Source organism: Pogona vitticeps, chromosome 6 (assembly GCF_051106095.1).
Source record: "Pogona vitticeps strain Pit_001003342236 chromosome 6, PviZW2.1, whole genome shotgun sequence".
NCBI classification, from domain to species: domain Eukaryota; kingdom Metazoa; phylum Chordata; class Lepidosauria; order Squamata; family Agamidae; genus Pogona; species Pogona vitticeps.
Window position 1 is genome coordinate 10875529 of NC_135788.1, and position 17640 is coordinate 10893168.

Consider the following 17640-nt stretch of genomic DNA (forward strand, 5'->3'; position numbering starts at 1 on the left):
GCAATCGCAAAAACATCGTTGTAAAGCGGATTTGTTGTAATGCAGGGCAATCATTAAGCAGGGCACGGCTGTATCCCAAGGTGCAGTGGTTAAACTGCAGTACTGCAATCAAGATTGTGCTCACAACCTGAGCTCAATCCCGACAGTCTTAGGCAACTGGCTCAAGGTGCAATCAACCTTCCTTCCATCCAAGGTTGTTAAATTGAGTATTCATCTTGTTGGTGGGCAGGGCAATCTATAGGCTACATAAGATAGATAAAACTTTATTACGGTCAAAGACCAGCCACTAGGCTACATAATGAAACTGTAAATCACCCAGAGAGTGGTATACTTTGCTTTTTTTTTTGCTTTTTAATAGGGCTATTGTGCCATGAAAAATTAGAACAAGGTGATACAAAAGGCATAGGCAGTAATATCTGATCAGTTGGCCACATAATTTTCTGTCATTTTATTAAATAGCTTAACCATGCAGGCATCAGAACAGGCAAATCCTATTGAGTTCAATGTGTTATTAGTAGGTGCATCTGCAACCTACTGACAACTTCCATAAAGGCGACTGAGATACCTTTCCCATATAGCAGCATTAAGCAGCAGAATATGGTTAAGTACACTTTACTACCAGCTGCTTGCCTTGCACTCCGAATACCAATAAAATATCCAGAATCTATAGGGCACAACAGAGAGAAAAACAGCCAATAAGATTTCTCTCTTTTTGTCCTTCTAAGTAACTGCTGGTTTCAGCTAGCTATTCTAAAGTTTTACTTCATTTCCAGTTCTTCTCCAAAAAGGTTATTTTTTCTTCCTTTGTCTTAGAAAGAAGCAGTCACGTGTCTACTCTACAATGTCTAAAAGCACACAACCACGTTCACGGGAGACAACTCTATGGCCTTTCGTTAGCCAAGGGCACGATCTGGAAGCAAAAATAGCGTGCATCTGATTGCACCAGAAAGGTTCACTCTAACTGGAATGACCCTTCCGTCCATCAAGCAATCATTCCAGCCTGACCCAAAAAAGTAGCAGTCCAGCTTGGGCATGTTTTTCGGTCAGGCTGGAGTGCTATTCCTCATACGTTGTGTGATCACCCAGAAATAGCTTGCACCAGGTTGTACCACAAGTGGTCCAAAATGTGAGCTATATATCTGTTTGATCACACCCTTAGTTAGATTGGTTCTAAATTAGTTCCAATTAATTCCTGGATGTATTTGCAAAAGCAATGAAATGTCAGCTCATTTTCACACTACAAGCTGCCAGAGAATTTATTTTCTTTCCAAAGGCACAAATTCAGAACCAAACCACTGTACTAAGCTATTAAAAATACTCAGTTTAGGAATATTTTCCTATACCTCATCTCCTATCTCACATCTGTCTGTGTTACATTTCTACTCTTTCAGGCAGGATAGAAGATATTGCCAAAATACCAGATGAAATTTTTCTTTAACCTATCTTCTCCTCAAAATAAATTCCACAGGGAATTTGCCCAGTTCCCTCCCTAGTCTTACCGTGTGGAATTTTTCAAGGCAGCTGGAGCAGGCAAAAAAGATTTCAGTCAATCTGAGCTTGTAAAGACAAACAGATCTATATTTTTGGGGAAAAAAGGGGTTGCTAAGGTGTTTTTTGCTTCTGTGCAATGCAACTGATTTCCCCCCATATGGGATTTGGAAACAAACAACATGCCGGAGGGAGAAATAATCCAGGTCTGGTTTCATGCGTCTCTATTCCACCCTTTGCGAACACTCAGTAGTCCATGACCGCTGAGCATGGTCAATATTTATTGGGTTGTTCTGGGGGAAAGGGTGACCCCACACCAACTTTCTCTCTGTCTCTGATTGGTTTGACATTTTCCTTTCCTTGGAACATGAATGATGTGTTTTTATACAGGTTAGGACTGACATCCTTCTCTGATGTTAGAAAGGAGGCAATGTTAATGAACACTCTTCTCTCCCACTGAGGTTGAAAGATGAATGGAGGTGGTATATTTGTTTCAAATGAAGAACTAGAAAATAGCCTGATTTTTTTTCTCTGTGTGACATACCTGACCGATAGCGCTCATCACGTGATCCTGAGGACCTGCGGCGGTGGTAGCGAGAGGAGGAGGAAGGAGTGACGGGCGTTCGGCGTTCTTGAGGCAGTGCTTGATCTACTCCTGTATAGGTAGGGAAGAAGAGGGGGGGAAAGATCAGAACAGAAAAATTATACAATAATTGGAATTAGGTCACAATATAAATGCACTTTTTCTTCTCTTGCTTAAATAGGCAAAATCCTGTTGCACAAAGTTACACCAGCACAAACCAGATCTAGCACCAGAAAGAATTAATGTATATTAATTGAAAGCTTTCTATCCCCTCTCTTTTAGGTTCCCTAAGCTCCCTGGGGAATCCCTTGGGAACCTCACGATGGGTGGAGCCTTTAAAAGACAAAAATTTCCACTGGATCACTTCCACTCTGATTGGGACCACATTAGCAGGGCCTTCTATAAACAAGAAGTGGGCAGAGAAAAGGTCTAGAAAGGTCAGAACAGGAGAACAGCAGCATGAAATGCAATGCTCCGGGAGCCCCAATTTCATACCTATGGCCCAAGTCATAATGGCCCACAAAGACCATGGGTTGCCAGTTATCTTGGACAAGCTGCAAGTCAGGAGCGGAAACTGACCTTGGTAAATTCTTAGTGGCAAGCTGGATAACAAGTAAAAGAAATCCAGACACCTCACAAAAGTTAGCTACAAAACGCACGAGAGAGACCAGACATCTGTATTGATTTTGCACATGAAATCCAAATCTGCCCACTGAGCTTTCTGATGTTGTTTTCCTTGCTCTTTAGCTCAAGGAACCCATCTGCTATGTCCAGATGTTTCTCTGTCTAATTCTTCAGTGTAAGGTTGGATCCCTAGGAACATGAACTGCTCAGTGGATTAGGTCTCTGGCTGCATAGCCAAAGGTTGGGAGTTCAGTTCCCCACTGTGGATCCCTTTCCAGATCTGCAGTTCAAAGGTTATAAGTGAAGAAGAAGAATAGGATCATTGATGATGCATGAATTATATTTCACACACTGCGGCATTTCCAAAGGAAAGAGTGTTCAAGGACAAAAACTGCACAAAGAAAGGTTAGGAAAGAAGTGAACAGCCCTGTGCTGTGTGCTGCTCTACCAAAGGATTAAAAATAAAACAAGCTAATTGAAATAATTAGTTTAGTTTCTCTTCCTGCAGAGCATCCTGTTGTGCTAGAAGCAGGCAACCACTCTATTTTAGGTTTACAAACTAGATACAATGGTTATTAAAATGTGGATCGTCAAACTCTCTTGCCTTTTCACACCTGAAAAAAGGGACTCTTCTCATATCCTACATTAAAAATTATGAAGTGTGCCTCTCAACACTGATTTTGTACTGCTGGCACTTCACGACCTGCAGTATGATGCTTTATTTTGTTATGCAATCACCTGATCCGATTTATAAGCACAAAGGTGCTTGCTTGTTCGTTAAGTATATAATGGGAGGGGGGCATTTTCTCTTGTAATGAAAGGCAGGTGGACAGTCAACTAAGGTGGACTGATAAATTTTAAGTTGTCATCTGGCGGACTAACAGCCACAGTGCATCAAAAGCCAGGAAAACTAGTGATCAACCATGTGCCCCTATTTTCACTTGTGAAATTTTGGGAGTACATACATATAAGGAATACGAATAAAACTGACAATTAATGTTTCTCCTTTAAACAAATAATCCTATAATAACTGTGACCACTAAATCACTCTCTTTTCTAATTTTAATTTCTTCAAGTGTCCACAGAATGGATTTTTTTTCTCTTTCCTGGGAGTTTTTACTTGTAATGATCAATTAAAAAAAAATAACACATTTCCATGTTATAAACTCCTAAATGGGCCATGTCTAATTCAATCTGCTGCCTTTATTAAAGGTCAAAGTAGGACAAAGAGTTTGCAAAGAGTTTTCTACATTTTCTTCCCCCATTTACTGGTGAGACAGAAACAATGGAATCAGAAGATGAAGGCTGTTAGGTACTTAAAAGGGACAAATGCAGGCATTGTTGTAAGGAGAGGGAAAAAGTCTGGCAGAATGTTAAAAATCCAAGAACCAAATGGAGTATTACTATCACCAACAAGGTGTCATTAACAAAAGTGCTGAGCACCTGCTTGGCATGCAATTTCTGTACTTACTGGAGACATTATTTCTTTTCTTTTGTTAAATATGGTCTATTTTATTTAACAAGGCCAAGGAATAGAGGAACTTATAAAGAGAGATGGTAGCACAGGGATGCCTTCAACCTACTATGATCTGTGCACACAAGATCGGCATGTTAGATTACACTTAACATCAATGGAGGTGAAGCCTATTAAGTGCTGTAGAGGAAGGTGGGTTTCTGTTTCCATGCTCATGTCCTACATGCAGGTTCCACAGTATTGCACAGCAACATCCACAAATTCGATTCTTTTCTGCTTTCCATGGAAGCCTCCATGATGGTAAGAGTAAACTAGGAAGGAGTGAGACAGTACCTCTGAATTTCTTTTCAATGAAATTATGATGGCGTGCTTGCTTCATAGAAGAAATATGAACTATTAATCTTCACATCAACACGTATTCTTTACACAGTGCCTTGTCTGTAGTGATCAGAGTGTTAGAACAAGACCTGGGAGATCCATGTTCAAGCTATCACTAGGTTGTGAAACTCGCACCATCTTTTTCTCTCTATGATCTACCTCACATGGCCGTTATGAGGACAGCATGGAGGAGGGAGCTGGAAAAAACTGTTTGCATATCTTTAAAAGAGAGCTTGATACTATAAATAATTCTCTTTGCAAAAAAAAATTGACAATATATCTTTACCCACTGAGTTAAAAACTGTTAAGATTTAAGATAAAAAGCTTCACGTGGCTGTGGTCTTCTGGTGCAAAAGGAAGATACAGCCAACAGGTTTCTTGGCTGTGCAAAAGGATGCATTCAGATGAGAACAAAAGGATGTCAGATAGCAAGCAATGGGAGGCTTGAGAGAGAGAGAGAGAATATATCAGGGCTGCATTTTGCTGAAGGCTGTTTCTTGTTCACCTTATTTTCTTCATATAAGTGGACAATTCCACTCAGTGAAAAGGCATGATACTTAGATTTCCATGCACTTCTCTCAGTATCTTAATTCCTCTTTTTCTATTAACTATCTTTTTCAGTCTTCAGGAGGTGCCTCCTTATTTTGTTCTGCTTGAACAGAAACCAGTATGCTCCTTTCCTCATTTAACTGACTTCTAAAATAATCTCAGCCTGTGTTACTGATATCAACCCCAATCAAATGGGAGCACCATTAAAAACTTTGTACAGAACGAATCTAGATTAAAATCAAGCCTGGAGCCACCACTTAAAGCAGGTCAAGCTAGGAATCTTCACCCTTCCATCTCAGCATGAATTTTGCTGGTAGATTTCCAAGCAAATGTTATGTACTCAGACACACTTCCTTCTGTTCTCATTTGATTTTTGTCAGTGTTTCCGCACAGTTTTTGCGCACCGGGGGACACAAGTTCCTAATGGATTTAATTGAAGTGGAGCACCGTGAGCATGACAAGTTTTAATCGTATTCATCACATGAAAAAGGAGCGGCATCACCATTGGGCCTGAATGGGGAGACGTCTATATGGTGCTCATATATAGCATTTTATGCTATTGTACAGAAATGGGGGCTCTTTCACCCCCAATGCTCCCCATTCTTACCTCTGAGGATCATGCCAGTCCCTGCCAGAAAAAAAATAGGAACAGACCAAAGGTCTGTTCTAGTTTCTGGTGAACATGCTGTTTTGCTGAAACATGTAAGGAAGCTGTTTTAAAGGAGAATGCACCTCCATGGACACTTTTAGAGGCACAGTTCGGCAATGGGGGGGGGGGGGTCCTAGGTGCCACATGTGCCCTCTTACTTGAATTTTCCACTTCTGTTATAGCACAGAAACATCAGCACCTTCGTCCCAAACTATCATGGAATAAGACGGAAGAGTGAGTCATTAAATATAAACCTCTTTTATAGTCTCCTGCCATGGAAAGCAACCACAGTTCATTAGTAGAGCACACTTAATTATTTAATTAAATCTTGATCCTGCCTTTCTCCCCTACTGAGGACCCAAGGTGGTGTACAAAAATATTTAAAATTCAGAATTAATTAAAAACAAACTAATTAAAAATGTATTTGCATTTGCTGCCGTTTGGACTTGTCCCTTCTATAGGATTTAGCTTATTGATTAAAAGAATCTTTTTCTCTTCTGTTAATTTAGCTCTTCTTTTCTTATTCTTAAATACAATTTAAAATTGTCCATGCTGTGGTGTTTTTCACTAGGCGACTAAGAAAAGCTTAGATATGAATTCAGTACCTAGTCACTTGGATTCATTAATGCTGATTTTCCAAGAATTACTGCACCTTACAGTTACACTTTGGTTTTCCTTGCAGGCCTGGTGTTCGCCCTAGAGAGTCGCTGGATTTCTTGTCCAGATAGCAACTGATAGTTGACTTGGACTTCCAGCAATCAGCTGGAGTTGGCTGGTTGCCTGAGTGTCTTTGGAAGGACTCTGTGTGAGCTGATGGGCGTGAGTAAGGGGGACTGCCTGTGGCAGCTACTACCTTGTTAAGCGGAAATCATCATATTCCAAACATCCAAAGTTCCAGTAGCAAACTACAAGAAGCACTAAGCCAAAGTCTATGGGAATCACTGCTGATCAAAGCAAACAATAATGGGCTACATGAATATGCAGTCTAATTAATGAAATGGCTTCCTGGCATTGCATTAACTATAAGGGTAAAGGTAAAGGTTCCCCTTGACAATTTTTGTCCAGTCGTGTTCGACTCTAGGGGGCGGTGCTCATCCCCGTTTCCAAGCCATAGAGCCAGCGTCTGTCCGAAGACAATCTTCCGTGGTCACATGGCCAGTGCGACTTAGACACGGAACGCTGTTACCTTCCCACCGAAGTGGTCCCTATTTATCTACTTGCATTTGCATGCTTTCGAACCGCTAGGTTGGCGGGAGCTGGGACAAGCAACGGGCGCTCACTCCGTCGCGTGGATTCGATCTTACGACTGCTTGGTCTTATGACCCTGCAGCACATGCTTCTGCGGTTTAGCCCACAGCGCCACCACGTCCCTTGCATTAACTATAAATCTATCTCTTATTACTCCCCTATCTGCCCTGCAACTGAGTCTACCCCAACACCTGCTTCTGGACAGTGTGTTCAGGTCTTCTTCTTGGCTTATATAAGCAAATAATAATGAAAGGAATTGGTACACCCACTGAAATATTAGGCAAAAAAAACTTGAACAGACTAGAATAAAGAGCATTATATTTTCTATATCCTGCAACTACAGTTTCTCACCCTTTTTAAAAACCTAATATGGCTTATATAAACTCCAGCTACTTCCATGAAGTTAGATAGTGGAGGCACATGAGTTGGGAAATTTCATACTTTAAAGCTAAATTACGCTTGTCATTCAGGGCCTACTTTAAAAAAAAAAAGAAATAAAATACGAAATTTTGCACTAGGCTATGGTTTGCTTTGCCAATATTAACGAGATGCTGTTCACATTCCTTGTCAAATGCCGTATCATGACTGGCATACAACTAGTAATGCAAGCTGCAACTTGTTAATTGCCAGATGGGATTTATGCTGGGATAAATCCTCAACAGGATTATTTTCATTATCAAGGGTCAGCAATCTGCCATGAAGAAGATAGAGAAGTAGTCCATGTTTATTCTTTCTGCCCTGCTCACTTCAGAAAAGATAGGCAAGAGAGAAAGAGAAAATAACAAACAGCAATCAATCAATCAATCAATCAAATAAGCTTTTTAAAAAAAGACTGATTAATTTAAAACATGACCTGTAAAAGTTAAAGATCCGCCTCAACATGTCATGGGAAAATACAATCTCTACCAGTTAAAAAGCATCTTGAAAGACTAGTGTAAAAAATTATTTCACTGCCCACCAAAATATAAGGAAAGAGAGAGCCACATAAACCGGGGGGGCTTCAGTCTTTCATAATTATGTCCCACCAATCATTCTATCAAAGAACCTAAATTCCACTATGATGGGGTGGCACTTTTTCTGGAAAAGAACATTAATATGTTCATACACATTCTGTATATTTATGATTTACAGTATGCTATAGGGACAGTAAAAATGCAGTGGAATTATTGGAACTAAAACATAAGCAAAGAAAGATAATAATAATAATTGCAGCAACAGTTGAAAATTATAATGAAACCCTGCAAACCACCCCCCTCCACAACCTCTTTGTTTAATTGGGGGTACGTGTTATCTCTGAGAACCACTGACGCAATAACTTCAATCGCCAATGGAGAGATCTCTAAGATGGAGTTCTGGCTTTAAGAAAGCAATGGATAGAGGAAGGCTATGCGCCAGAAGGGCATTTTTCTCCCTCCCTTTCACAAACCCAGTTCTTTGTTGGAAGTGATGTCTAATTCCCATCTGCCTCGGAGAACAGGCTTTGGATTTTCAGGCAAATCTAGTTGACAAATCATACTTTTCCTCCGCTACGGAAGCAGGAATGCTCGTATTCCAGTAGACCAACCAATGCAGTGGGAGGTTGTGTTCTTTGACCAGGTCCATTAAACATTGTGAAAAATAAACACACAACCACAGCAATGGCAAAAAAGAAAAAAAAACCACAGGCGACTGGTTTGCAGCTTTGAGATTTCAGGAGTGCAGGAGTGTAATTCTGAAACATAACCTCTTTTATTAGTGATGTCAGTGAGTCCCCAAAGGCTTCTAACAAAGGAATGTTTCTTGTTCCCAAACAGACTCATTAAAAATACATAGATATATAAAATATACATATACATATATATGTTGTGCTCACCAAAGCGAAAGTAAAAGAGAGGCCGGTTGGCCGCTGTGCTGTGCGGTGCGGTGCGCTCTCTAGCTGCTGCTTCCCGGATGTCACAGACCCCAATGTTGCCAGTGCGGAGCCTCCTCCTCGCGGCCCCTTCACTGTGCTGTAGTCTGCACCGTACTGCGGCAGCTCCATTCGCCGCTGTAACAAGTTGAAAAAAACTAATTAAATCACGTTTTAGTTTTTTTACATTTGTTACAGCCACGGATGGAGCGTCCGCCCCCATGCAGTGAAGCGTGTGCACACGCAAAAAGCCCACACCCAGGGGCACATACACACACACACATTTACACACGCAGGCACACACATACGCACATACAAACGCTTACAGTACGGAGCCACAGAATCAATTTCCCACTCTGCCAACATTGGTGTTTGTAATGTCAGCAAAGCAGCAGCAAGAGGCCTAGATGCCCAGAGACCTTTGGGTAGCGTGGGCGGCATATAAGTTAAATAAATAATAAATGAATAAAATGCTGGAACAGTGGGGAACTGCCATGTGGGTTACTGTCAGTCTGGTGGCACATTTCCACACAAAAAAGAGGAAAGAGGTCTTACCAAAAGGTAATGTGTGGAATTCTGCCATTTTGCTTTTCAGGTTGAACAAATATTGCTCAATTGCAAAAATAAAGACCAAGGTTTATTAAAGCTTGCCTTTCCCAGCAGATTGTGGTAAATTAAAAGTTTGGTTAAAATAATCTGCAGATGGCGAAAATGGCCACTCTGCTGCCCTTCTTGCACTTTATGATAATTTGTCATCCCCACATAAGGAACCACAACTCTATATTCATACGAATTAATGAATCTCATCATGTGAAAACACCAATTTTGTTTGGAAATTACTGAAGACACATATAGAGAAGAAATCATAGTACAAATACATGAAAGCTCTAAGAAGAAATAGTGACTTCACCATTTAGGAACAGTAACTTTCCAATCTGGTTTTTTGTTTTTTTGTTTTTGCACAATAAACATAATACAATGAAATATTTATTTATTTATTTATTTTACTTATTTATTTATTTATTTATTTATTTCATTTGTGCCCCGCCCATTTAGTCAGCTGACCACTCTGGGCAGCTAACAACATATAAAATAAACCATTTAAAATATAATACAAATAGTACATCAATAGACAAGGACTCAAGATGAAAGAAGAAAATAAATCAAGAGGCGGCTGGAGGGACGGCTTGCCTAAATAGCCAGGTTTTCAGTTGGCCTTTGAAAATGCCCAGCGAAGGGGCCATACGAATCTCAGAAGGGAGGCTATTCCAAAGGCTTTCCAAATAGAAAGCCCCCCCCCCCCGTTCTTTTCTCATTTCTCTGAAAAAAAGTTAAGTTTGGTTCCAGGTGGAACTGGTTAGTCTGTATATACACACCAATTCCAGAAAACGGCTGGAACTCCACAGAATGTGTTAATGAAGGGGCATGACAGCATTAAAAACAAGCAAACAAAAACAAAACAAAAAACTCAAAAAAACAATCACAAGTCATTCAGCCCAGAAGTGAGCCATGTGTGGCCCTCCAGATGTTTCTGGACTGTGACTCCCATAATCCCTCCATGTTGGCTCTGCTGGTTAAAGCTGATGGGACATGTAGATCATAGGGGCACAGTTACCTACCTTAGATCTAGTCCGTCTGTAATACAGTGGTGCCTTGACTTAAGAACTTAATCTGTATTGGAACAGTGGCTGTAAGTCAAAACATTCTTAAGTCAAAGCAGCATTTCCCATAGGAATGCACTGAAAACCGATTAAGCCGTTCCAGCTGTTTTTTGTCCTTATGTCAAGGCACGGTTCGCAAGTCAAAGCATTAGTTCCCATGGGAACTAATGCAAAGCCGGTTAATCTGTACTCTACCACTAGGGGGAGAATTTTTATTTTTATTTTTTCTTCTTTTTGACCTAAGGTTAAAAAAAGGGGGGGGGGGAGGGTTTTTTTTTTTCATTCGTAAATCAAGGCATGGTTCGTAACTCAAAGCAATATTTCACATCTGGAGCTGTTCGTAACTCAAAACGTTCGTATGTCATGGCATTCGTAAGTCAAGGCACCACTGTACTGGCTGCTTAGGTAGTCACTCCAGGTAACCAGGCCAAGATACTTACTGCCCTTTGGTTATCTGACATGGAATGTAACTCCCCCCAACTATGCTTCAATAATGCCCAAACCATTGTTCTAAATAAGGGGGAAAATGACTTTTTCTTCATAAACATCTTCACAAAACACTGGAGCCCTTCAATCTTCTGTAGGCTAACACTCTCCTTCTAACAGGAACAAGTTTTAACGGATATGCCAGAAGGAATCTCACTTCAACCCTCTGGTGACAACGTCTTAGCACTAAGAGAATCCTTTAGCTTGTTTTCAATTTGGACAACACTAATTTTATTAGTTGTCCTTTCAGTCTCATGTTAAATAACTACCCCTGTTACTTTCTTTCCATTAAAAGTGACTATTTTCTTTTAAAAAATCTCACCCAAATTCATTTTCTATTCCATTTGCAGTGATCACACACTGGGGATGGGCATGAGTACATGTTTTTACCATGTAATTATACAAGGAGACATAAATTTGTACAGAAAAAAACCTGGATGGTGCAAGTACATGGATTGCATTATAGTGATAGTTTTCTTTGTATCCTTGAGCATTTCCTCCCAAAGTTCGACATTAATATTCTGGTCCAATGATCAATACACACAACAGTTCCATGCGTTGTATTGCTTGTACATACCCGGAGGTTGTGGCAAGTAGGCCCCAATTAATTTTGATCTCTTCTTTTCATAGCCCTTCTGTGTGATGTCACCTGCCAAAGAAAGCAAAGAAACAAAAATCAATAAAAGCTTGAACGAAGACACAGTCCAGCTGCTTAAATCGAGGTAGCATATGCTTTGACACTGAGGAACTGTCTGTCTGTCTTGATAATTATAATGAATGAACAACTGAAAGTACATTATGCTCATTCTGCCTGCAAAATTTAATTTACACTGGAGCCATTTTTCCCCCAACTAAGCCCTCCAGTGTAGTTTTATACAGGCTGTAGAAAGAGAGTCCAAGAATTGGAGAGTTGCACTGTCATTTGAATATTCTGTTGTACAAAACGACATCACCCTTCATTAAGTTAATCAACAGTGGATTATATAGAATGCTTTGGCCAGTAATGGCTGGCAAAAGACATTGCCAATTAGCATGTTCTCCACTATTAATGAGGTTCTTTAATCAAGCATGACGGACACACAAAAGATTTGGAACTGTTGATGCACTATTTAAATAACAATATAAACATTTGGATAAGCTTTTAAGCACTACTTCAAGACAAAAATGGAAAGCTTGAAATGCCTTGTACTTCCCAGGATCAAACTCAGAAAGGTACTACTTAGACTTCTCCCAATAATGAAGGTGGGATTCATTTCCTGAGAGACAAAATGGATCTCACATTTCTTAGTTATTGCGTTAAGCAAAGCATAAAAAATTAAGACTGGTCCACTGGTTTATTGCTATTCTTAATGAATCACAAAGTTTAAGCATGATTCACAAAAGTGGAGTTAATTTTACTTGAAGAATAAAATCAGGTAACTACTGATCAAAGTCACAGAGAGAATGAATTAGATGTGTAGTTGCCAGGTCTGGGTTACAGTTGATGTTGATGTAGCCACCTGTACATTGGCTCTTAAATATTAAAGTTCCAGTGAGTGCACATGACAGGCTTTTCTGTATATTAATTGCTACTGTGTATGAGCAGCTGTTTAATATTTATAGGTAAAGATTCCCCTTGACATTTAGTCCAGTCGTTTCCGACTGTAGGGGGCAGTGCTCATCCCTATTTCCAAGCCATAGAGCCAGCATTTGTCCGTAGACAGTTTCCATGGTCACATGGCCAGTGGGACTAGACACGGAACGCCGTTACCTTCCCACCGAGGTGGTACCTATTTCTCTACTTGCATTTTTACATGCTTTGAAACTGCTAGCTTGGCAGGAGCTGGGACATTTGACGAGAGCTCACTCCGTTGCATGGATTCGATCTTACGACTGCTGGTCTTCCGACCTTGCAGCACAGAGGCTTCTGCAGTTTAACCCGCAGCGCCACCACGTCCCTAATATTTATACCACAAAAAATCTTACTTCTGCAGGGGTATTCTGGGAATTGTAACCCAAAAAAATTATCTTTTCCAAGCCCTGATCCAAAGTGATAACCAATCACAACACGGAATTTCAAGTTGCTACCCTATGAACAATATACATCTATTAAAAATAATCATAAATTGCATTTCTGCCCATTAGGGCTCTCAAAGCTATATGTACAATATACCCCCCTCACTTAGGAAGAAAGTTTGCCTAGATTCAATGGAACTTAATTCTGTTTACCATACCCAAGCTTAGCTTGCATGTCGAGAAAAATTAAAGTATACAAACTAATCCAAGACTTTCAAGAGCAAAATGGTGGACAGCTTTGCAAGGAAAATGGTGAACGATAATTTTATTATTACAATTGCTGCAACAGGCAGTGTTGTTTAGGAACAATTTTGGGCTCAATAAACCTGTACTGTGTTTATCAATGTCATTTTGCGGCTGGGCAGGGCACAAACTGAAACAGTATACAGTGTGAACTTGCTGAGATACAATACATTATTTCAGTAGTTAAGAATATAGGTAACAAAGCCAAGCAACAAAGCCAAACTGTCTATTATCAAGAAAGAACTACCGGTACTACTAGTACTACAGTAGTTAGAACTGAAAGTAGCTAAAAATTAAAACCAAAGCCTCCCAGAAGAACGAAGCAGCAGTTGTATTGCCCTTCTTAGTTCAGACATTAGGTAAAAGGTAAAGGTTCCCCTTGACATTTAGTCCAGTCGTGTCCGACTCTAGGGCATGGTGCTCATCCCCGTCTCCAAGCCGTAGAGCTAGTATTTGTCCGTAGACAGTTTCTGTGGTCATGTAGTTGAGACATTACCTTCACAGATATGTTCATTCAAGACATTCTTAATTTAGGTTTCAACAAGAATACACAAGAGGCGGGTCCTGATACTCATTAACATACGACATGATACAGCATTGCAAAATAGATGCTCTGCACTCGCCCTCCCCTTTATTACGAAAGTACAGATAGGTCTGTCCAATATAGATTTGTAGTAGTTCTTTTTGAAATATGCATTTATTCAATGACATGCATTCATGAATAAGAAGCACACATTCTGCATTCATTCTATAAAGCCATTAAGGAAAACATCAACTGGCCAAAGCATATGCTCTACTTTTTTCCTTAGCAGAACGGCATTCCTAAAATACACTGAAATAGAATTCAATGAAGAGATGACAAGGAAATAAGACTCATCGGTGACAGTAAGGATCCACACTTCAGCTTCTCATCAACTATAATGTAGGAGAAACAGGGAAGAATATCATCCATATCCCGGCAATGAGCCTTGAACAAGGAACAACAAATGAACAGTATCTTTCAGTGTATGGACAGCCTGGCTTGTGTTTAAAGAAAGGCACTATGAGAAACAATCCCTAGAGACCAGCAATTCTTATGCTATACACTATGCGTAATGCAGGTGAACAACAGTAGTAATGTGGTTTCTCAGCCTTTTGGCTGCAAGATGTTTTTCCTCTGTAGTGCCAAGTAGCCCATTGGCAAAAGTGAGGGTCTGGGAGCTGAAGTCCAGAATATTTGGAGGGCCAAAGTTTAAGGTCTACTGAAATTGTGGAATGTCTTCTGCAATATATAACACATGGTCAACCTAGCAGTGACACAATGCATTTAATATCATTAATAAAGCAGTGCCATAGCCAACTGATATTGCTTGGAAAATGGAAGATCCCAGGTTCAAGTTCAAAATTCTCCATTTAGAAAAGGATGAAACATGCATTCTGCGGGAGAGTGTATCTAGTCTCTCCATAGTAACTCAATGACTTGTATAATGCAGCCTTTGGACCCAAAGTGATTCTGACTCATAATGCCAAAGGAGGCTTCCTCTAGAGAATGAAACAGCAATGTGGAAATCAAAAATAAAGTGTGTGCAGATAGAAAGAAGCCACCAGTTTCTGTTGGATCTGAAAGCAAGGGTTTCAGTGAAGATCTGCATTCTTACAGACAGTAAAATAATAAAACCAACCCAACAGTTCATAAAAAACTGTATCTCAAACTGTGGATGTTACTGGTCTCCCTTCTTGTCCCAAACCCCGTTTTCTCCTCCAAACATTCATTTTGCTTTGCAGCTTGTTCGCCGCTGATGACTCAAATTCACTGTCAGCATCTTGGCAAGCGCGAGCCGAATGAAACAAAGCTCCTCATAAAGGAGCACGATGACTCACTGCTTTCTCCCACTGATGATGCAGACAGTAACTCTCTGTCTGCCCTTCTGAAAATATACAAGGAGACGAGGTTTTGCAGTTTAGAGAGGAAGAAAGCTGCCGAAGTATAAGGGGGGGGGGGAATAAAGAAGCAAGAAAATGAAACAAGAGATGCATGGATGGTGCTGACCTACAGGCAAACAGCCGAACCACTGAGCTTTCCACACACTTAAGGAGATGCAGGATTAGTAAAAGAGATCCTCCCAAGTGCTTGGGAACCAATTATTGACAATGGGTCGGTTTTAAAAGCACTTTTTGATTTTTTTTAGGGTGGGGATGAGGTGAAAATCCTTCTAAATTCACACCGGGTATACATAAAGTCGTGGGAGAGCCCAAATTGGCACTCTGAATCCCCAGCCTTAGGACTGAGAATGTGTAATCTAACAACACAGCTCTCTTTTTTCACCCTTATCTAGCATTGTTTCAGTTTAGCAAAACTAATCCCATCTGTATTTACAAGGGAAATATGGAACTGAGCAGTTCAGAGGAATTAATAGGATTTGCGCTGTAGCACTGCAGACAATGTCATAGATCACAACTCTCAGCTTCTTTGAAGGAGAATTGCTGCAGTTTCTTTTTGCCTTCATGAGCTAACTGGTGTGAATTCTGCTCTCCAAGAACATAGGAGATTCTTGTCTTTTATAGGCTGACAGAGAACAGCTACATTTCAACAGTACACAAATGGCTGCGATTTAAGTCTTTTTCTACCTCTCTGTCATGTTGCCAGAGCATGAAAACATAGCAAAATGGACAACGTTCTGAATTGAGTAATATTCTTATTGGATCACTGAAAAGTTACCAACAAGGTAATTTTTCAAGTTCTCTCGAATGCCTTATCAGACAAACATGCCATTACATTTGTGGTTAAAGGAAGTAGCCCTAACTGGGCCAGATTTGATCCCTACTGCTCACAGAATCAGGCTGACAGAAAAATGGACAACAAGCTTTTACCGTCTATTAACATTCCTTCCAAATAAAAACCAAGCAACATTCCGGCACATGTTTAAACTTTTTAATGTCACGCCTGATCACAATATTCTAAGTTCACACCTACCACATTCTTTTGAATTAAAATAAATTCACAGGGCAACCCACTGTGTGACATCATGTTCCAGTCACATAATTTATTTCAAGGAACAAAACCAAATGTACAGGCCCAGGTTTTGGGTTGAGTTAGTTTATGCATATTTTTCAGTTTCCGTCACCCTGACCCCAGGTCCCTAAACACATTTCGAAATCCTTGTTTTCCCCCCCCCCACCACCACTTACCTTAAAGCCTCCATCACTTCAAAAAATCTAGGGCACCTCAAACAGTGCCACTGCTCACAAACATTACTGAACTGAAGCCTACCAAACCATCCAATTTTGTAGTATTTTGGCAACCAGATGGTGAGACTACATTGTCAAAGCCATGGCTACAGATGCATTGCTTAAAACGCAGATTTGCTATACTGGGATCAACTGTGAGATCCCATCAGTGTTTTGAGAGTTCCCCTAAGAAAGAAGCATTTGTGCTACACTGCTTTTATGGCCTGGATTCCTGTAATATAAACAGAGGCAAGTTTAACAGGGGAGCTTTCCATTCTCAACGTTTATTCCGTTATTTGAAGCTTTAACGGACACTTTATGTAAGGAAAGCAAATCATTTCCATTTTTGGAATTTAATGGCCATTAGGATCGTTTGTAATGTTGTTTTCTTTCTTTTATTGCTTTATAAGGCTGGCGGGTTATCTTTGAAGTGTAGATTTTTTTTTCCTTTCTTTTTTGGAAGCTGCTGGAAAAAAAATAGCTTTCATCTCTGTACTAGCTATTTAAAGGTTCAAATCAGCCTAGATTGGCACACATCGCCCAGTTAGTTGGGTATAAAGATTTTTTTAAGTGGAGGAAAAAACATACGTATTAAAGAAGATGAGAACTACTGTATGCCTGGAAACATTATTCTTAAAGTCAACAATTGGTCATCTGGACTGCAAGGATCTGGGAGTCATACTTTAAAAATCTTTTCTAGGCTCTAACATATGGACACATATGTCTGACAAAGGGACATGTCCACAAAAGCTTACATTAAAATATAATAGCTAGTCTTTCAGGTGCGACATGTTTAGTTTTTGTTCTGTTTTCTTTCTTTGGATTTTGCCTGATATTTTCCAAAACTGTTTCACATTCTTCAAAACTGAAAATATATTTCTAGACAATTCTCATTGGGGGGGGTTGCGAATTGTCACCCCCCCCCCCCCAATTATATATCTCTTGGACCTGCCAAATTTACCCATCTCTACTTAACTAGAACAGGGCAGCTAGATGACTCTGTCTTAGAATTTCAGAATTTGTCTGAGCCAAGCGAGAGGAGGTGGGGGGAATGAACAAGTCTGGGGCTTGTTCATGTAACAAAACATCATAGTTTATTATTATACC

The 17640-nt window shown here is 40.1% G+C and overlaps 1 protein-coding gene across 4 annotated transcripts in view; it reads right to left on the bottom strand.

Annotated features, from left to right (window-relative positions):
• The window catches only part of DIP2C (DIP2 acetate--CoA ligase C (putative)), a 308258-nt gene that overhangs the window by 105104 nt on the left and 185514 nt on the right, over window positions 1-17640 (bottom strand). For 2 of the 4 annotated variants that reach the window (XM_073002908.2, XM_073002907.2), the window contains exons 2-4: window positions 11606-11677; window positions 8846-9019; window positions 2033-2143 (exon numbers count right to left, since the gene is read on the bottom strand). In XM_073002908.2, coding sequence (XP_072859009.1) covers window positions 2033-2143; window positions 8846-9019; window positions 11606-11677 — 357 coding nt within the window. The remainder of the gene's footprint in view (window positions 1-2032; window positions 2144-8845; window positions 9020-11605; window positions 11678-17640) is intronic. The other 2 variants (XM_073002910.2, XM_073002909.2) reach the window with 1 other exon arrangement.